The 21755-nt window shown below is 47.7% G+C and overlaps 1 protein-coding gene across 6 annotated transcripts in view; it reads left to right on the top strand.

Annotated features, from left to right (window-relative positions):
- Nucleotides 1-21755, top strand: part of CLMN (calmin) — a 122763-nt gene that overhangs the window by 85873 nt on the left and 15135 nt on the right. For all 6 annotated transcript variants that reach the window (XM_043921613.1, XM_043921612.1, XM_043921611.1 and 3 more), the window contains exons 4-10: nt 30-113; nt 2820-2912; nt 3781-3971; nt 6000-6193; nt 8796-8878; nt 13451-15088; nt 18870-19066. In XM_043921613.1, the coding sequence (XP_043777548.1) occupies nt 30-113; nt 2820-2912; nt 3781-3971; nt 6000-6193; nt 8796-8878; nt 13451-15088; nt 18870-19066 (2480 nt within the window). The remainder of the gene's footprint in view (nt 1-29; nt 114-2819; nt 2913-3780; nt 3972-5999; nt 6194-8795; nt 8879-13450; nt 15089-18869; nt 19067-21755) is intronic.

Here is a 21755-nt window from a genome sequence, read left to right as displayed (position 1 = left end):
CTGTTGTGCCGTCCTGTTTTGTGTTACAGCTACACGAGTACAAATCCTCATCCCATCGTATTTTTCGGTTAAACAACATAGCGAAAGCACTTAAGTTTTTGGAAGATAGCAATGTAAGTATCTGAAACACATCTTGTTCACAGAGCCTCCCCTGAGACAAAAAAAAGACATGATTTGAAGTCTAGTGCTGGTCACAAGAGACGCGGGCAAAGGGGTCCCTTGCTAAGACGGTCAGGTGGAACAAGTTGAAATGTTAACGGAGCTCCATCAGTCGAGATACAGCTAATCCATCAGGCGAGATGCAGTCCCTGATTCCCTGCCCACCCGCTCCTCCAGTTCCATCAGGATGAAAACTCCGGTGGATGTCTGGGTGTGGGAAGGGCAGAAATGCTGAGTGGCTCTCAGATGTTCAGAATGTAGTTAACATTTTCCTTTTCACTTTGGGGGTTAAGAGTACAGTGAAAAGCTAGTGCTCTGTGACTACCTAGAGGGGTGGGATGGGGCGGGAGGTGGGGGCATGGTTCAAGAGGCGGGGAACATATGTATACCTATGGCGGATTCAGGTTGATGTATGGCAGAAACCATCACGATATGGTAAAGCAATTACCCTCTAATTTTAAAAGGAGTACAGTGAGCATGTCAGGGTGTAAAACTTGTTCTTAGCACTCAGAATGTGGCAGAAGCAAGGCAGAGAAGGGGGCTAACTGAGCCAGAGGAAAATCACGTAATTCTGTCCTCTTTGATAGAACTTTCCAGACTTAAATTAGCCTTTTCTGTGTTTTGAACTCTGCTTCATGTCCTTCAAAAATGGGAGGGAATGGCCCTAGAGAGATAAAATTTCCAAAGTTTCCCTTTCATTAAGTTTCATCAGTTACTCTGGGTGAAAAGCCCTCAGCTCGCCTGACACGTCGGCACGTACAGTAGGACGTCATCACAAAGTGCTATTCGTTTGGCGCTCCTGGGTCATAAGGGGATCTAATCTGGGCTGATAGAAGCAGCAAAGGGATGTGTTGAAAGGATGCCAAGGAGTCACAGGATGACCTCAAAGCCTGGGGAATCAGGGGCGGAGCCCAAGACTGCTAAATGCCAGGACCACTGCAGAGCCCCGCTGCCTCTGAACGCAAGGACCCACGTGGGCACGGCTGCCACTACCCTGTCCCTCTGCCCCCACTCCCACAGCCCCTGGAAGGAACTCTCAGCGTCACTCATTCAGGTTCAAAGGCCTGGGCTGATAAGCCTACATCCTCACCCCTGTCCTGGCGGCCAAGGGCGGAGAAAAGTGGTTTTGGCTTTTGAAGAGGGAGGTGGGCTCTGCCTTCCATCCTGTAGGGAAAGACCCAACCTAGGAGGCGGTTCAGATGGTGGGGACCAAAGGGCATGACACAGCTCACAGCACCATCATTCATAATAGCCCAAAGGTGACAGCAACCCGGATGCCCATCCATGGACCAAGGGATGAACAAAGTATGGTCTGTCCATGCAGCAGAATATTATTCCACCCTGAAAAAGAAGGGAGTGTTGATACAAGCTACATTGTGGATGAAACTTGAAAACATTATGAAAGATGCTGGACCAAAAGGACCACTTGTTCTAGAACTCTATTCCTGTGATATGTCCGGCACAGGGAAATCTCTTGAGTCGGAAGACAGATGAGTGTTTGCTCAAGGTGGAGAGGAATTTGGAGATTAGACAGGTAACAGGTAAAGGGTACAAGATTTCTTTTTGAGGTGATGAAAATGCTCTAAAATTATGGTAACACTAAAAAACCATGTAATTGTGTGCTTTAAATGGGTGAACTGGATCAGCTCAGTTCAGCCAGTCAGTTGTGTCCACTTCTTTGTGACCCCATGGACTGCAGCACGCCAGGCTTCCCTGTCCAGCACCAACTCCAACTTCCCTGTCCAACACCAGCTATGGTTTTTCCAGTAGTCATGTATGGATGTGAGAGTTGGACCATAAAGAAAGCTGAGCGCCGAAGAATTGATGCTTTTGAACTGCAGTGTTGGAGAAGGCTCTTGAGAGTCCCTTGAACTGCAAGGAGATCAAACCAGTCCATCCTAAAGGAAATCAATCCTGAATATTCATTGGAAGGACTGATGCTGAAGCTCCAATACTTTGGTCACCTGATGCGAAGAACTGACTCATTGGAAAAAACCCTGATGCTGGGCAAGATGGAAGGCAGGAAGAGAAGGGGATGAGAGAGGTTGGATGGCATTACCGACTCGATGGACATGAGTTTGAGCAAGCTCTGGGAGTTGGTGATGGACAGGGAAGCCTGGCATGCTGAAGTCCATGGGGTTGCAGAGAGTCGGACACGACTGAGAGACTGAACTGAACTGTCTTAGCCATCATGGGCCATGATCATTGATGTCAGTACTCTGTGTTTGTCCAAAGACATGTTAAATCTGGAGGTTTGGTGGTGTTAGTGTAGCATGCAGACAGACCCTGGGCATGTACCATCTGTTCTTGGAAAAAGATGTCTTTCTTACTAGCTGTGTGTCCTGGGCACTTTCCATTGACCTCTCTGGAATTTCTTCACCTGAAGTACAGAGATAATAGAAGAATCTGTGTTGTGGGGTTGTTGTGAAGACAAACAGAGCTAATACTCTGAGAATAGTGTCTGTTAATGGGAAGCACTATGTACTGTTATTAGACACACTTGTGTATACTTTTGCATGTTGGGGTCCCCGAGAGGTGCCCTGTGGCATCACCAAACAGCACGGGTAAGAAAGAGAAACAGGCCCACAAGAGCATCCGGAAATAATGTGTTACAACCTACTTGGACCCTGTCTTTAAGCTCATACATTGCTTCTCTCCAGGTAAAGCTGGTTAGCATTGACGCAGCAGAAATAGCAGATGGCAACCCCTCTTTGGTTCTTGGGCTGATTTGGAACATAATCCTCTTCTTCCAGGTAAAATCACTTCTTTCCCATAACACACATCAGTCATCTCTGCCAATACAGCATTGGGCCCGGATCATGGGAGACAGTGAGATTTCGTTTCTGACAGATTTTGCCTTTTCTCTTTCCTAGAAAAGAACCAAAGGAATCTTGGTTGCTAAAGATTTTGAGTCCCTGTGATTCTAAAAGTGGTGTGAGCTCTGTTCTTCTCTTGGGACTTAAAGAATTAAATATTTACTTGGAAAAGTAGTTTTCTTCTAAAGGGTCCCAAGAGCCAGGGAAATACTTCCAGCCAAAAACTGAACTAGGTAGAGTTACTCTCCTAACATGACAAGTGTTCATCAGAGACGATTAGAAAGCCTCTATAAAGACAGTTTTAGGAAGAGGCATGTGTAACAGGGGAGACCTTGCAGCCTTCACACCCTCAGCATCTGTCTGAAAATGCAGATTTTATAGACGAGGGAGGGGGTCTGGGGCTGGAGTGTGAAGGGGTTACTTCAAGTTGTGGTCAAGTTATTTTCCCTGAGTAGGAGGGAGTAAGCTGACAATTCATCTTCTAGAATCCCCCTCTTTTGAAAGAGAAAATGATGGCTCACTATTTAATGGCCCTCCCAAGAGTAAAAATGATGTACACAGAGGTGGAGCCAGGTTAGGAGGCCCTCAGCAGCAGCTTCTGCCCAGAGCTAGACAGACTCCAGGAAGAGATGATTCTCCCTGCTACGCATCCGTGCATACACCACAAGCCACACGAAACAGCCTGGCCATCATGAGTACTGACAGCCAACCCTCAGGAAGGAGTATTCAGTTCTGCGTGAGCTGATCCCTCCAGCCGGGGTCCAAGAGAGCCCATGCTGAGTCTGAAACGTCATTTTCCTTCCAGATTAAAGAGCTCACGGGCAACCTCAGCAGAAACTCTCCATCCTCCAGCCTGTCACCCGGCTCGGGGGGCACAGACTCAGACTCCTCCTTCCCGCCCACACCCACCGCAGAGAGGAGCGCAGCAATCTCGGTGAAAGACCAGAGGAAAGCCATCAGGACGCTGTTGGCCTGGGTGCAGAGGAAAACGAGGAAGTAAGCCCCATGCCCTGCTCCCCAGCACCCCACGCTGCTACCAGGGAGAGGGAGAAGGGCGGAGGAAGGGGGCGTCACTGTTTACTCAGCTCTGTGTCCATTACATGCCTGGCGCTTCACTTAGACTCTCAGAGCAGGGAACTCTGTCCTTTCTGTGTCTCTGCACAAAACTGTACTTGCTCAGTGTTTGGTTTGCAGAAAGCTGATGGGACAATTTGAATAGAAATCCAAGGGATCTTTACCACTTTAAATCCCTAAGTGGGGTTGGCCCGTGGATCCTAGTAACATGGACATGTTTATTATCATGGATTTCCCAGGTGGTCCTAGTGGTAAAGAATCCACCTTTCAATGCAGGAGACCATAAGAGATGCCGGTTTGATCCCTGGTTCAGAAAGATCCCTTGGAGGAGGGCATGGCAACCCACTCTGGTATTCATGCATAGAGAATCCCATGGACAGAGGACCCTGGCGGGCTACAGTCCATGGGGTCACAAAGAGTCGGACACGACTGAGCAACTTAGCATGCTTATTATTAAGCTTCTGGGTATCTTTCAGGGTCTGTACCTACTTAAAAGCAAGTAACAAATCAAGGCTGCAACCTATCAGAGTCAGGTCTGGCCCTTCCAACACTGAGACAGGTGAACTGGAACCAAATCCTTGGACTTGTGTTTAACCCCTGCCAGACTGGGAAGACCTGGTGCATCAGTCTCCTCTCTAAGCTACACCTATAAGATGGTGACTTGCTACTCACCCCCTTATGGGAGAGTTAGGGTTAAATGAAATAAACTCCGTGAAAGCAGAGTACCAGCACTTCATAAGCACTTAGCATCAGATCCCATCTTCCCAGTATATGGAAATAAAACGTGCCAGGAAAAATAAAAGATGGGAGGGAGGGTTAGATCTTGGGGGTTTTGATTAAGGGGTTGAACATGATAGAGTTGATTAACGTGAACAACCATTAAGTGTTGTTTTAAAATAAATAAACCAGAAGTGAGCTCACTGCCAGGAGTTAGGGTGACTGTAATGGAGAGGAAGGCTGTTTCAGGGAAGACAGTCTGTGTGGCCATTGTGGCGGGGATCACAGGAATGGGTGCTTGAGACAAAGTGTCCTGGCACTTCCGCCACACCCGTGACAGTGAAACCGATGAAATCCTAGTCCGTGGCTTGTAACTAGCCCTGGCTCATCTGTGGCTCGTAGGCCTGGACCCACGTCGGTGTCTGGTTCTGATGGCACTCGCCTGTGACATCAGACGCTGTGTTGAGGGAAGCAGATGATGGGTACCAAGGTCCCTTTGTACTGCTTTTGCAACTTCTTATGAATCTCCACAAATATCTAAACAAAAAGATATTTGTGTTTTTTTAAGAGCGTTCAGTGACCCCAGTAGGGAATCTGGCAGTGGGAAGAGGGGCTCTCAAGGGATGGAGTCTAAAGGAAATTAATACAGGATGACCTCTCTTTGTCACTTTTAAAGTTGTAATTTTATTTCTATGAGTCATGACATTAGCTAGCACTTACTGAGTGGCTTCTGTGGGGCACCTACATCACACATGGTCCACGTGGTCTGGCCACTCTGGGGGCGGATTCAACCTAACACTTCCCCGTGACTGCTCTGTTTTATAAGTTTGAGGCTAAGCAAGTACGTGATCTGCCTAAGGCCACAGCGCTGGAAGCATGGAGGGGCAGCCAGGGTGTGAACTTGAACTTTCTGGCTCCATTTTATGACACGACACACCCATGTTTGCTTCATTTCAAAGATCACTGATAAAAGGAATCATGTGTTAAATGAAGGCTTTATGTATCTATCTGGAAGGGGGAGCTCAAGTTCTGTTATGTCTCCTTGTGCGACATAACCTTCCTGTTGGGTTTGTCTGGACATGGAAACATGGGTGGGTCAGTGCAGCTGTCCTGAGACTCAGGGCCCGGGGCATCTAGTCCTCGCCAGGTCAGCAGCTCCCGGCCCCACTTGGAGGCCAGCGAGGCATCCCTGAGTCTGTTTACATGCCTGCTGCAGCTGCTGCTTCCCTTCAGGTATGGCGTGGCGGTGCAGGACTTTGCAGGCAGCTGGCGGAGCGGGCTGGCTTTCCTGGCTGTGATCAAGGCCATCGACCCCAGCCTGGTGGACATGAAGCAGGCGCTGGAAGACTCCATGCGGGAGAATCTGGAGAAGGCTTTCAGCATCGCTCATGATGCCCTTCACATCCCTAGGCTCCTGGAGCCAGAAGGTAGCAGCGCTTCTCTCTCTTTCTCTTTCTTCATAATTTGTTTTTAACCTGTAACACCTTCTGTTCACATGGGAATTCTGGAGAATACAGAAACATCTAATGAAGTCATTTTTATATCTCCTGTATCCCTGCCACTGACATCATTTCCCCAGTGTTTTTCTTTGTATCTAAATACAATTTTTTAATGTAATTGGGATCATTCAGTGTATGTATGACTTTGTCTCTTCCTTTTTTTTTTTCTTTAAGGATTTTATAACTTTTATTTTATTGTGAAATACATCATGCATGTAGGAAAATGCATGAAACAAGCATGCATTTTTGTGATTCTGTGATAATCATGTGTGAACATCTGCGTGGCTACAAACCAAGTTCACAGCCTGCAGCCTCCCATGCTTCTTTCCATTACTACCCATTTTCTGTTTAATTGTCAAGACATCTCATATCATTTTGATTTTTTTATGTTCCTCCTCTACTGTTTTCTTTTGTATTAAACAAGCATTTCTACTTTTTTAAAAAAAAAGTTTTTGTAAAAAAAAAAACCTTTATTTTGTACTGGCTAGCAAATAATTAACAAATAATATTGTGATAGTTTCAGCTGCAAAAGGGACTCAGCCATACATATACATGTATCCATTCTCCCCCAAACTCCCCTCCCATCCAGGGTACCACATAACGTGTATCTTCCTTTTTTTAACTTAAACATTCTAATTGTGACATAAGTATTTTGCATGCTGCTAGGATGTCTTCATTATATGTTTTTATTGGCTGCATAATGGTCCATCTAGTGGGCATACCAAAGTGTACTTAACTCTTTACCACTGATGGATGTTGAGGTTGTTTTGGAATAGTCTTGTATATAATGCTGCAATGAACATCTTATAAGATAAAGTTCAGTGTGCGTCTCAGATTATTTACTCCAAGACTAGGTCCCATCTGTGGAATGACGCAGCTAGAAAGTACACACCTTTTTAAGGCATCTCTATAAAATCTCTATCAAATCATATTCCATGTGGGTCAGGCTTATTTAGGATTCTCTCTGGCAGTGTGTAAGGGTCTCAGCTCAGCAGACTCACTGATGGGATGGGCAGTGAACTGGCTACTCACAGGGAAGGACTCGGACAGCAGGGAATAACAGAATCTTGGGTACAAGGAGTCTTGGATTCTCCATCCCAGCTTCTCTGCTCATCAGCCAAGTGTGAGGCTTCACTACTCAAATCATCCCCCTTCCCTTAAAGGCCTTAAATTTCCTGACGTGTAAAATAAAGAGAAAAAACCCTCCCTGGTCTGTGGGATCTTTCACCGTGAAGCATCCCAGGATCCCATGTGAAAATTCTGTGTTCTTTTTGTGGTAATGTAAACTGGTTCAGCTCTTATGGAAAACTGCATGGAGAGCCCTCAAAAAATTTAAAAAGACAATCATGTGGTCCAGCAAACTCTCTTGTTCAGTCAATCAGTCGTGTCCGACTCTTTGCAGCCCCATTGACTGCCTCACGCCAGGCCTCCCTGTCCCTCGCTGTCTCCCAGAGTTTGCCCAAGTTTGTATCCATTGAGTCATGGACGTGACTATCCAACCATCTCCTCCTCTATCACCCCCTTCTCCTCCTCCCCTCAATCTTCCCCAGCATCAGGGTCTTTTCCAGCGAGTAAACTGTTTGCATCAGGTGACCAAAATATTGGCAAACCTTCTACTGAACATATGTTCAAAGGAAATTAAACTTAAAGGAAACAAGCTTGTGAATTCCCTGGTGATCCAATGGTTAAGACTTGGTGCTTTCCCTGCCGTGGACCAGAGTTCAATCCCTGGTCAGGGAACTAAAATCCCATGAGGTTCACAGTGCAGCCAAGAAAAAAACCAGAAAACCCCCAAAACAAAATAAACAAAATCAAAGGAACAGAAATTACAGTCTTGAAGAAATATCTGCACACTAGTGTTCATTGAAGCATTATTCACAGTAGGCAAAGCATAGTAACCACCTAAGTGTCCATCAGTGGATGAATAGATAAAGAAAATGCCATGTATATACAATGAGATATCATTCAGCCATGAAAAGAAGAAAATTCTGCCGTTTGTAACAACACGAATGAACCTGGAGGACATTATATTGAAATAGGCCAGACACAGAAAAATAAATACTACATGATCTCATTGATATGTGGAAGCTAAAAAAGGGAAACTCACAGAACCAGAGAGTATAATGGTGGTTACCAGGAGCTGGGGGTTGATAGTGGAGTGGAAGAAGTAGGGAAACATACAAACTTTCATAAGTTCTGGCAAGTCTAACATAAATATAGTGACTATAGTTAATAACACTGTATTGTCTACTAGAAATTTGCTCAAAGAGTAGATCTTAAGTTTTCTCAGCACATCAAAATAAGGTAACTGTGAAATGATGGATGTGAGAATTAACTCAACTGTGAGAATCATCTTGCAATATCTATGTATGTCATATGATCATGTTGTACACCTTAAATATATACAATTTTTATTTTTCAATTATACCTTGATAAAGGTGGAAAATTTAAAAATTAAAAAAGTGTAAAAATAGATAAAATAAAACCTGTGTTTTGCATGTCCTTCTAACTCCTGTGTTTCTCTTAACAGACATCATGGTTGACACACCAGATGAGCAGTCCATCGTGACTTACGTGGCTCAGTTTCTAGAACATTTCCCGGAGTTGGAAGCCGTATGTCTTGTTTTCCTTACCTATAATTCAGAAACTACATTTCCATCAGCTGACCGTGGGATGAAGCTGGTGTTCGAGCTATGTGGCAGCTGTAATAATTGAATCTCTATCTCATGTGCCTTGCCACATTTTCATTTCAAAAGCATCGCTAATGTGTGCACCATTAAAAAGCAGAATGGGAAGTCAGGCACACCTCTCACAAACCTCTCCCCATCCCAAACTTTTAAGATTAGAAGAGATGCCCACTTGTTATATGAATCAGCTACTTGATTTTCTAGATGTCAGATGGGACATTTTAGCAGTTTACCAGATTTTATCAGAGTGTGAAAAAATTTTAAAGACAATGACCAAGCACACATTTTTAATTTTTAGAATCTGAGCATACTTGGTGACTGATTTTTTGGAGCAGAATCAGACCTTTTAGAAGTTGTCAAGACTCTGTTGAACCTCCAGCCAACCCATGCCCAACAGTAACAATGGTCCTTTATTGACTTTATTGGAAAATTACTTTATTGGAACACCCATGGCTGGCTCTGGGAAACTTAACGGTAAATGAGATGGATGAGGTCCGTGACCTTGTGTAGCTTTGTTCTAATAGAGAAAACAGGTGACAAGTCAACAAACACATTGTTGTTTCAGGTAGTTAGAAATACTAGGCTCCCCCCCCCGCCCAAAAAATATCATACAGAACTAATACTCACAGGAGGGACAGGCTGCCCTTTTAGCTGGAGGCTTCTCAGGTCAGCATCCTATGTGTCTCTGGGCTGACTGCCACCCCTGCAATCCCACTTGACTCTGTATCATTTTCATTTTGTAGAAGAGAAAGTCTGTGCTCAAAGAGGCTGACAGACCTCTCCAGGGTTGCCCAGCTGCCCAGCACAGAGCTGGGGTTTGATCTCAGTTCTTTTCCAAAGCTCAGGCATTTAGATTTCTTACAACATATGCCTAAAACTGAGACCTCCTTTTGCCCAACTCAGAAGAGCCAGGCTGGATTCTTTCCAGGCTTCCTATGTGTGTGACTCCCATCTGTTTCTGGACCACAGATCACTTTCCAGGGTGCTTTAGAAGCAGGCATTCCATGGGCTGGAAAGTCAGTTCTGCCACTTGAAGCTTGGTGACCTTGAGCTGTTTACTTAATCTCTCTGATACATGTCTGTATGAGATGCCATCTGTAAAATAGAAATATGATCCATATTTTCAGGGTTAGGTGAAGAGTAAATAGATATTGTAAAGTCCTGTGCTTGGGACAACAGTTGATGCTCAGAAAATGGTGGTAATGTCATTCTTTAATTTAATCTCCATTATGAAATTCAGAAATACTAGGGACCAGGGCTTTTATTAGCCCTGAGCTCTTCAGCCGAGGCAGAGTTTGAAATCAACTAAAATTTATGATGTGTGTGTGAGTCAAAGTCATAGCTTGGATTCAGCAAATCTGACACTTGGATCTCCCCAGGGCTGGGGTCAGAGACTGGGGCTGGGGAAGGAGGGGTCAAGCAAGACAGAACATGGTGAAAGTCCCCCTGACCCACACAGCACAGGGCATCCCCTCAGAACAGTCCATTTGCATCCATAGGGGATACAGAGGCATCTCAGCTGATCTAGATTCCTGTTGAACCGTTGTTTTTTTAAGTTTCATAATTCAGCTGACTGTAGTACACTTTAATAAATATTCATTAAGCCCTGGTCATGTGCCAGACACTGTGCCTGGCTTTATGCCCTGACATATGGTTTATTTGGGTAAATGTACCATATGCATTTGAAAAAATGTGTCTTGTACAGTGAAAGCATCAACAGTCCAATTAAGTTGAGTTGGTTAATATGCTGTTCTAATATTCCAGAGACATCCCAATTTTTTTTTGCTTTTCCTACCAATGAATGTGAGGGAGAAAAGTTAAAAGTCTCTGACTTATGATTGTGACTTTATTGTTCTTCTTAGTTCTGTCAAATTTTGCTTTGTGTGTGTGGATGTGCCATAAATGCATATACATTAAGGATTGTTGTGTCTTTTTGATGAGGTCATCATTTTATTTTTGTGTTATTTCACCATGGAGTAAATTTGATAGGAATATAGGAACTATCATAAGTTAGTATTTGTATGATTTATCATTTTCTATTAATATCTTTCTCCTTTCAGTGTACGCATGCTTATATTTAAAGCATTTTTTTGTAAAAATATTATAGTGTTGGGTCTTGTTTTTTATCCATTTTGACGAGAATTATTAGTGTTTCACTTTATTAGTGTATTTTTGTCCATATACATAGATGTAATCTACCATCTTACTGTTGTTTTCCACTGGCCCTGTCTGTTCTATGATGCTTTGTTCTTCCTTTCTCATTTTTTTTTTGGATTGTTCAATTGTTTTTTGGTTTCCATTTTACCTCCTCTGTTGGCTTTTTAGCCACATCTGTTTGTTTTATCTTTTTAGTAGTTTTCCTAGGGATTATAATACTCATCTTGAACATACCTCAATCTACCTTGGATTACTACTAGCTACCTTTGGTTTTTTAATTTGGCTGCGTCAGGATCTTCACTGCATCGTGGGGGATCCTCTGTGGTGGTGCATGGACTCCAGTGGTGATGTGCAGGCTCAGTAGTTGTGGCACACAGGCCCCAGAGCACACTGGCTCTCTAGTTGTGGCTTGCACGCTTAGCTGGCCCTCAGCCTGTGGGATCTTAGTTGCCTAACATTGCCTAAGTTTCCAGGGATTAAACTCACATCCCCTGCTTTGCAAGGCAGATTCTTAACCTCTGGATCCCCAGAGAAGTCCCTCATTGTACATTTTATATATTTTGTATATTTTTGTATATGCAGCTGTTTGATCCCACTCACTTTTCTTCTCCCTTCCTTTTGCTATTATTGTCATTTGCTTTGCTTCTGTATATTTTAATTCCCCATGGTTTGCTATTATCTTTTCTTTAAGCTGGAGACTTTTTAAGAAAACTTTTAAGATTGTTTTATATCGGTCATAGATTTAACATTTTAAGTACTTCTCATTCCCCTATTCCAGATCTAGGCTTTCATCTGTGATCGTTTCCTTTTAGCCTGAAGAATGACCTTTGTGTTTCTTGTAGCGTAGGTTAAACAGTTGTTTTACAGTCTTTATGCTAATTCTAACCCTGGGTTATCTTTGGGTCTGCTTCTAATGACTCATGTTTCTCTTGATTATGGATCTCTTTGTTTGCTTTTTGTATCTTAAAATTTTTAATTTTATGCCATATCTGATATGTGATGAGGTACATGATAGTTCCCCCACCCCCACCCCCGGAGAATGTAACCCTTTCCCAAACAAGGACCTGTGACCAGGAGCTGACCATTTTGACCTTCTCAGAACTTGATAAGGACTCTGTTAGCGGTTTTATTTAATTTCAGCCCTCTGGTTTCAACTAGTTTTAGAATGAGGTCAATCCACTCTCCCCACCAGTACATTGGGAGCCAAGCACTGCAAAACCACCAAGATTGCTCTCTACTTTCAGCCCTGCTCTCAGCTACATCTTTTTTTAAAATTGAAATATAATTGCTTTACAATGTTGTGTTAGTTTCCTCTATACAGCAAAGTGATTCAGTTATATATGTATATGGACCTCTGTACATACATATTCTTTAAATTCTTTGCCATTATGGTTTATTATAAGACACTATAGTTCCCTATATTAAGTGCTATAAAGTAGATCCTGTTGCTTATCTATTTTATATATAGTACTTTGTATCTGGTCATCCTAAATTCCTAATTTATCCCTCCCCCACTTTCCTCTCTGGAAACCATGAGTTTGTTTTCTGTGACTGTGGGTCTATTTCTGTTTTGTAAATAAGTCCATTTATGTAACACTTGAGATTACACATATAAGTGGTATCATATGGTATTTGTCTTTCTCTGCCTTTGCTTAATGTGATAATGTCTAGGTCCATTCATGTTGCTGCAAATAGCATTATGTCATTTGTTATTATGGCTGAGTAGTATTCCATTGTACAGATGTACAATGGAATGTACACATGAGGATGTACATGGAATGTACCACATCCTCTTTATCCATTCATCTGTCTATGGACACTTAGGTTGCTTCTGTGTCTTGGCTTCTGTCAATAGTTCAGCTGCACCATGCTTAGCAGGAGTCCCTGTGTGGGAAAACTAGTATATGAAGAGAAGTGGTTTTTCCTGTCTGAGGCCCTTCCAGATTCAATCTCTCACACCAGCCCAACAATCATAAAGATTTAGCTGCTCTTTCCTTATCTTAGGTGGGTTCACTTATTAGTCCGTATACCCAGACCAGGCGGTGGCCCACAGGTATGAGGTCGCCGACGATCTCCTCTCTTAGAAAGGGCCCACCCTTCTCCAGAGTTCAGTTCATTGAGATGTCTTTGCAGCCATAGCTTCGAAAACGACCTTCTCTTTAACTTATCTGACAGTTTCACATTTCAGCAGGAACAGTAGTCATTTGCCCATCTGCAGCGGTATCAGAACCCTTCCATTCATTCTGAAGTGCTCTTGCTGGTTTGTGGTTGTGTTTTGAGAGGGGGCTCTGCGTGGCACTTAGACACTGCTCATTTCATGGTGCCCTGTGTTTCTTGGCAGGAGGATTTTGTGGATTCCGACAAAGAAGCCCCTATCGAATCCACCTTCGTTCGCATCAAAGAAACTCCTTCGGAACAGGAGAGTGCCGTCTTCCTTCTGACTGAGGACGGGGAGCGAGCTTACACCTTCAACCACGAGGCCAGCCACCCGCCTCCCTCCAAAGTCTTCGTCTGTGACAAGCCTGAGGATGTGGAGGAACCCTGCCTGGGTGGCGTGTCCAGCCAGGAGCTGGTAGACAGCTCCTCCGAGTTCATGAACCAGATCATCGAGCAGGTTCTCCAAGGGATCCCCGGGAAGCTCAACAGCACCAGTGAACCGGCTCCAGAATCTTCCATCCTATCATCCCGAAAGGACAGCCGGAGGTCCAACTCTCTGCCCATCAAGAAGACGGTGCACTTTGAGGCCGACACCTACAAGGATGCCTCCTGCAGTCAGGACCCTTTCTACAGCGTGGACCTGCACTTTGAAGGGAGCCCTGGAGAGACCAAGGAGTCGTCCAAGCAGGATGAACAGGTCTTGGTGGCTGACGTTGCTGAAGAAACACCAAAACAGGAGGCCCCGGACATCCTGGAAGAAGCAGCCTCCGACAAGGTCCCTGATGACGTGTCCTCAGTGGATGGTGAGATCAGTCATCCTCCCACTTCCCAGACCTCTCCCCCCTGGAACGGGGCATCGGAAAGGGCATCCAGCCCTGGGGACGAAGGCCATCTCCCCTCACCGCTGGGAGAGAACACCGTTATGGCCAGTGCCTTGGAGATCAAGGTGAAGCTGCTGATGGTAGAAGCGATGGATAAAGAAGACTATTTTGAAGCCATACCTTTAAAAGCCTCAAAGTTTAACAGCGACCTCATCGATTTTGCCTCCACCAGCCAGGCTTTCAATGAGGTTCCTTCGCCTCATGAGAAAAAACCTGCAGAAGAGGAGGTGTCGGAGGATCACCCCGAGAGATTGGGCAAACGGAGAGGGAAATCCGCCCACAAGAAGACAGATTCGGATGAGGCCCCAGTGAAGCTCGACCAACCTGACCCTCACAAGGACCCTGGAGACCAAGACCAAGGCTATTCTTTGGCCCCCGAGGAGGCCCCAGTGGATAAAAAGCCAGAGGTGTATGAGAAGGCCAAGCGCAAGTCCTTCCGACGCCGCCGTCGGGGAGAGGAGGAAGGGGAAGCCGAGTGCCTCCGGGGGCTCGGGGGAGAATTGCCTTCCAACCCGCCGAGCAGCAGCGTCAGCTTGGAGACCCTCCACAGCCCCAGCGAGGAGGGCCTGGACTTCAAGCCATCTCCCCCACTCTCTAAGATTTCTGTCATCCCTCATGACCTTTTCTACTACCCACACTACGAGGTGCCCCTGGCGGCGGTTTTGGAGGCTTACGCAGAAGGCTCGGAGGATTTGAAAAACGAAGAGATGGACCTGGAAGAACCGGAGGGCTATCTGCTGAACCTGGGGGCCAGGGAGGATGAGGCCGAGGAGGCCGAGGCCTCCCAGAGCAGCTTTAGCTTCTCCGGGCTGGGCGAGGACCTCCCCCAGGCCAGCATCACAGAGGATGCCAGTCCCGCCTCGGAACCCTCTCCTCCACCCTCGCCTGAGGACCACCAGCAAAGGGAGGTCGAAGATAGCATCCCTGTGCAGGGCCATCAGGTATGTGACTATGGAGTTGGGAACCCTGCGTGGGGAATTCTGTGCTTCTCCCAAACTCCCTTTGTGTGTGCGTTCTAAGTTGCTTCAGTCGGGTCCGACCCTGTGTGACGCTATGGACTGTAGCCCGCCAGGCTCCTCTGTCTGTGGGATTCTCCAGGCAAGAATACTGGAGTGGGTTGCCATTTCCTTCTCCTAAACTCCCCTTCTTCCTCCATAAAACAGAGGAACACAGCTTCCCGCACGGGCATCCCAGGTCCAGAATTTAGGGAGAAATTTACTCCAGGCTCAGGCAAGGGCAGGGTGAGCGCCTGAGAGGGACACTGGTCCAGTTTGGCACCCTGGGCACCTTGCTGGCCTCCCCGTAGACCTGGCCCTGCCCACAGGCTGCCCGGAAGATCAGTTGAGGTCATGCCTGGGGGGAGGGGGCACTCCAGCATCGCGATAGCAGCAATCCTTTTCAGTAGTAATCACAGCTCTGCCTCCTGCACTGAGTCGGCTGCAGACCCTCCTCCTCCAGCAGCCGGCAAAACCAAGCCAGACCTCACCCTGGACCCCAGCCTTGATGTTTCAAGGCCTGTTATCTGTTTGGCACGATAGTTTGGCTCCTGCGGTTAGAAGTGGGTTGTATAAACAGGGCCGGGGGGGGGGACACTCATGTCTGAGCTGGAGCAGCCGATCACATGCTGTCTGCCACCTCGAGTCCGCCTTCACGTGGCCCAGCAGCTCTAGAGGGGCCGCCAGAGTGAGCGGTGAGAGGGTGCAGGGGACCCTTCTCCCCCTGCCCCTGCAGACACAGCTGCCTCTCCCCCGCCTCCCAGACACGCCTTTGCCTCCAGGCTTTGCTGGGGTTGCCCCCCTATCTGGAGGCCTTTGCCTACCACCTACTACCTGTTTGTGTGTGTGTGTGTGTATGTGTTCGCATGCTCAGTTGCTCAGTCATGTTGGACTCTTTTCGAGTCTCATGGGTCGTGATTTTCTCTCCCAGTAAAGAGGGAGCATTTGTGTATTCATCTCTGGGCTCCAGAGGCCAGCCCGACAGGGCCTGCAAAGCCACAGTCAAGGTGCACTGAATGGCAGGTTGGGTGTTCTGTGAAGACAGGTAAATTAAACCCTGAGATGATGGAGAGTTGAGACAGGATCCAGTGAGGGCCCAGAGGTGCTCGGAGCAGCAAGAAGGCTGCAGAGGGGGAATCTGAGTAACCTTAAAACACAGTTAGGGGGTTTCCCTGTTGGCTCAGAGGTAAAGAACCTGCCTGCAACGCAGGAGACCCAGGTTCGATCCCTGGGTCAGGAAGATCTCCTGGAGGAGGGCACACAACCCACCCCAATATTCTTGCCTGGAGAATGCCATGGACAGAGAAGAGCCTGGTGGGCTACAGTCCATAGGGTCACACAGAGTCGAACACGACTGAAGTGATTGAGCACACGTGCACGCAGAAGACATTTAGGGGACTCTCCCGGTGGTCCAGCGGCTGGAACTCCAAGCTCCCAGTGCAAGGGGCCCGGTTTCCATCCCTGGTCAGGGAACTAGATCCCACGTGCCGCAACTAAGTGTTCGTACGGTGCAACTAAAGATCTTGCGTTCCACAACTAAGGCCCAGAGCAGCCAAATCAATGAATTTATTAATTTTTAAAAACGAGACATTTAGGGTTTAGATGGGCCAGAAGTGATAGCGTCATTTGTGGCTTTGCCAACTCCAGACAGTGGAGGAGAGTCCCTGCCTGAGCACTGGAGGGGGACCAGGGTTCTCTGGCCCTGACGGCATAGAAGCCAAGCATGGCCAGACCTCCTTGGGGCCAAGCGCCCACTCTCAGTCTTTGGCTGGAGGAGAGGGTTGGGTGGCTTCATAGGTGCCAGTGACCTGTCTGCCACCTTAGGGAGAGGAGCCCAGTCCTGCCTTCCTGCCCCTCCCCGTCTGTCTGCTGTCTGTCAGAGCAGGCTCGTCCTGTGGGAGACCCCAAAAATCCTGCGGGGTAGGAAATGCCCCTCAGTAGGTCTCCGGATCCCCAGCTTGGGGATGACAACAGCAATGGGATGATTCTCTGAACCATTAGAGGCCGCACATTTCTTTTAGAGCAAAAGAAAGGGGACCAGGTGGGTGGTGGGAAGAGGGCCCGAGTTGCCTCTCTGCCCCTCAGGGTGACTTAAAACAGCTAATGAGGGGACGTCCCTGGCGGTCCAGTAGTTAAGAATCTGAGCTTCCAGTGCAAGGGATGTGTGTTCAGTCCCTGGTCGGGGAACTCAGATCCCACAGCCTTGCTGCACGGCCAAGAACATTTTTTAAAAAAAGGTTGGAAAATGACTAATGAGCGCCTCAGTCTCCTCCCCCAGTGACTGAGTGGGGACGTGTAGATGAGGCACTTCACTGTCTTCTGCTTCCAAAGGCGGGCTTTGCGCCTGTGTGTGTGGCCAGCATGTGAACAGATGGTTTGGGACAAGGTTGGAAGAGTCCTGGACTGGGAAGGGCTTCGGGAGATCTAGGTTTGCATCTGTTTTACGCTGAGCTGCGGGAGGGCTTGGGGAGAGCTTGCATTTCTGGGTTCCGGGGTGGGCACCCGCCTGCATCTCTCATCACTGGACTGCTTCTTCCGGTGCTTACCTGTCCGACCAGCAGGTGCCCACTCCTCCCAAACACACCTTGTAATTGGCTCCCAAGTGTATGTAACCCAGGCCTTAATCCCAGCGAGTGAGCAGGGCTAGGGGAGGGGAAGCGGTGAGGCCCAGGATGACAAGTGAGGTCTGGAAGTCTTGTTTCCTGACAAAGAGGATGACATGGATGGAGAATTTCTCCCATACCCGGCCTTGCTTTAAAAAAGGAAAAAGAAAAACACTATCTTCTAAACAGACTCGAAAATGGCAAGTTCTGGCTTCTAGTCTTTAAGAACATCAGTCCTTTCCTCATTTCACCTTTCAGAAAGGTAGCTTTTGCTCACCGATGATGGAGGAAGAACTGGCGTTTCAGACTGCTGAGTGCGGGTTTAATTTCTGTGGGGAGCTTTGTTCTCATGGGCTGCATGAGTCTGGCCACTCTGATACTCTTATTAGAATACCTGTTGAGCAAGTTTTTCCAGCCCCGGTCGGAATTCTTGAGAGGTATAGCCAACAATTCCCACGCTTCTTAATTTCATGTGAGAGCATTCCTCGTGGGTTTCAGAGAGCCTAGTTGGGACGGTGGTCAAAGAATCTTCCTTATGTAAATGCAACAGAAGTTGCGCTGCCATTCACCTTTGGCCAAAAACACAGTGAAGACTCATCTCCTCAAACCCAAGGGCCACCTTCACAACCCTTGGCCCACCTGGCGTCCAGTACTTGTTCTTCTGTTTAAGTGGATGATGGTTGTGTGAAGGGTCTAACCATTACCCGCTGTGAGGGATGTCCTTCATAGGAACCACAGTGGTATAAGCACTTTAACAGAGGCTGATAATTATTATACCCATTTGACAGACAGAGAAACTGAGGCTCAAAGGGATCAAGTCAGTTACTCAAGGTCAGATAACTGACTTAGCCAAGATTTGAAACCAGGTCTTACTGACGGGTAAAACCTGTGCTGTTTTGATCCATCAGTCTGGAGCATTTGGAACTCTGCACAGGGAGCGGGAATTCTGGAGGGCTTCTCCATGCTGGACTGTGCTGGAAGGACCCCACAGGAGCGGCTGGATTGGAGGGGACACCTTAGCTGGGCCTTGGAGTGAAGGTGGAGTGGGTTGCTGCTGGGTGGTGTCACGCACTCCACGTCGCGGCATAAAATGCTGACTTGTATTTGGTTGTCTTGTCCTTCAGTCCCAGGAATTCCCAAACTCGGAAAATGTAGCCAGCCCCTTAGAGGAAAAGGTAATGGAAGAATCGATCAGCAGTAAAAAAAAGGAGAAAAGGAAACATGTGGACCACGTAGAAAGCTCAATATTTATAGCACCCGGAACTGTTCGCTCCTCAGATGACCTGGAAGAAGACACCGGTGACCACAAAGTCCTTTCCAGGTATTTTATTAACATCTTCTCGCCCCAGAGCCCCAGCTTGGGGAGCTACTCTCTAATCTCATCCCATTTCCGGTTTCTGATTGGATGGGGATGCGGGGGCAGGGCTGGACAGCAAGGGAAACAGATTCAGATAAAGTGCTCCTTCTCTACACCTGGGCTCCCCCAAGGACTCACCACAAAACCAGGAGGACCTGCACCTCACCTCTTCTCACCCCCAGCAGCTTTGAGTGGAAACGGGCAGTGAGCAGAGAGGTGGTGAACCGGAGGTAGGGGTGGGGATGAGAGGTGATAGACTTGACCCTGCCAGCCTTAGTCCATGATAACTACCAGTCAGTGTAGGTAGAGACCAAACTTAGCCATTTAGGAGCACCTTACAGAATCAGAAGGGATGTATTGCATATGCTTGGAGGGAACCATTTATCACTGTTGCATGGAAGCTGGACTTTAATATGACAGCTTCACCCACGAGTTTGGGTCCAAGGCAGTAAGGATGGTCGATTTACCCCAGGGGAGGAGGAGGCAGGGAGGATAATGAACTTAAACTGCTAGGAAGCCTGTAGCACACATCTACTCTGTCACTCCGAGGCTGCTGTATGGGCCAGATTATTCCCAGGGAAAATATTTAACTGCTGAATGTCAGAAGACCCTGGTCTCTCCCCATCATCACTCATCATCACATTTGCCTTCACCTTGTACCAGCCCTTGTGTGTTCAGGCATTTCCCTTACATTGGTTCATCAATTCTCGTGGGCACCCCGATAGGCAGGCAGGTGAGATTGTGCATCATTAGGAAGCTTGGGGGGTACCTCCCAGCTTAGGAGATACCAAGGGACCCAGACCTGTCAGAGGTCCTCACTCCTGTGACCCCACGTTGCCTGTGCTGGGTGAGCCATGCTGGCCACAAGGGAAATGATTGAGACAATCACTGGGGGAGTGAAGGGGTCTTTAAGCCCATACAGGAAGAGCCAGGGGGTAGGGGTGTCCAATGCCCTGCTTCCCACCTCCCCTCCACCTGGCTCCCATGTTGGGTTTTGGGGGACAAAGAGCAGATGGGAGCCCAGGGGAGGAGGCATAAGGCACAACGGGAGGCAGCTGCCAACTGCAATGGGAGGGGCCGCTAGTCAGATGCCAGACTGCTCCCCTTCTCCCTAAGCAGGTCAGGCCTTAGCAGCCTTTGAGTCGTCACGTTTGTGTGATGGAACCCGCTAAACTTGGGGACTCTGGAAGAGGCCGGCCACGGCTCTGCCCTCCAGGAGCCCCCAGCTGGAAGGAGACAGGGAGTGCTCCCTCTATCCTGCTGGGACTGGGTGGGCATCTTGGGTGTGAGAGGCAACTAGGGATTTATGATGAGACCTCAGAGGGGGCAGAGAGGGTCAGGGTAGCCTAGGTGCTGAGAGGTCATTTGAGTTCAGCATCAAGGGATGAGCAGGACTTGCATTTGGGAGAGGGAGAGAGATGTTCCAGGTGGGACAAACAGCCTGAGCAAGACCTGGCACATAACAGGCATCTCAGGAAGTATTCATCGAATGGGAGGGTGCGGGAGGAAACACAAGGGAGCATGGGGGTGAGGAGGAGGTGAGCACCTTGTTCGTCCCTCTTCATCAGAAGGACCAGCAAAACCCGCCCCATGGAGATGGGACTGGGGGAGGGATACGGAAAAGTAAACCGACGTCTCAGTGTCTGTGAGCATGAGGCCAGGCTGACCTTTCAGGTTTTACTCTGATCTCTCAGCTGCTCCAGCCCATCTCACGTAAGCAACGCTATAACTGTGATGCATCATTTTAGCCACGGTGGAAGCTAAATACCTAATGTCATCAGATAACATGGAGGGGCGCTCATGCGCATGAATGAACTTGGACCCCAATGCCTGTCCTGTGCTCAGGGCCACCTCACCTGCCCCCCCCCCATCCCCCTGACCCTGACCTTGACTCCAGAGCACTCACTGATCAGGGAGGTCATTGCCTGGCTGAGGCTTAGGAAAGGAACAGAGCCCTGGGCATCTCTCTCTCTGCCCAGGGACGGCACAGGGTGTTTTCCTGGCTGTCGGTCACCCCCGTGGCTCCCCATTGGTCTAGACAGAAAGGCCACTCACCCAGAGCCTGCAGGACCCCTCATGGCCTGTCCTCCTCGGCCTCATCTCTGTCACCCTCTTCCCCATCCCCAGTGCACCAAGCACCCTGGCCTTAGTTGAGGTCCTGGAATGCCCCCAGCCCATCTCCTTCACCTTTAAGGATCCTTCTGTCCCCCACCTGTCTCCTGCCTTGCTCCCTTGAGTCTCAGCCCCACTACCACTTCCTCCAGGCAGCCCTCCTGGATTTCTCCAGGCTATTTTTGATACCCCTTTATATGTTCTCTTAGCTTCTATTCTCTTTCTTCACATCTTTGATCAAAGCAGTCATTTCTATAATAATACATGGAAGGATGTATTTATCATCTACTCTCCCCCTAGATTGTCAGCCAGCTCCAGCCAGCCAGGACCAGTATGGTCCTAGTGTTTAGCACAGCACCTGGCTTGCATTAGGCATTCAAGGAATAAAAGTTCCTTGTTGGGGGAGCAGGACGTAGGGAATGATAAGGAGTGGGCGTGCTCTCTCAGTCCGATGTGGTCTCCTGGAAGAGCAGGTTCTTTGTTTTTTTGTTTTTTTTTTTTTTCTGTTGGTGCATTTTGTTTCATTTCTGTGCTGTGATAC

Source organism: Cervus elaphus, chromosome 13 (assembly GCF_910594005.1).
Source record: "Cervus elaphus chromosome 13, mCerEla1.1, whole genome shotgun sequence".
Taxonomy (NCBI): Eukaryota; Metazoa; Chordata; class Mammalia; order Artiodactyla; family Cervidae; genus Cervus; species Cervus elaphus.
The sequence above is the reverse complement of the archived record's forward strand: the minus strand, read 5'-3'. Positions and strand labels throughout refer to the sequence as shown.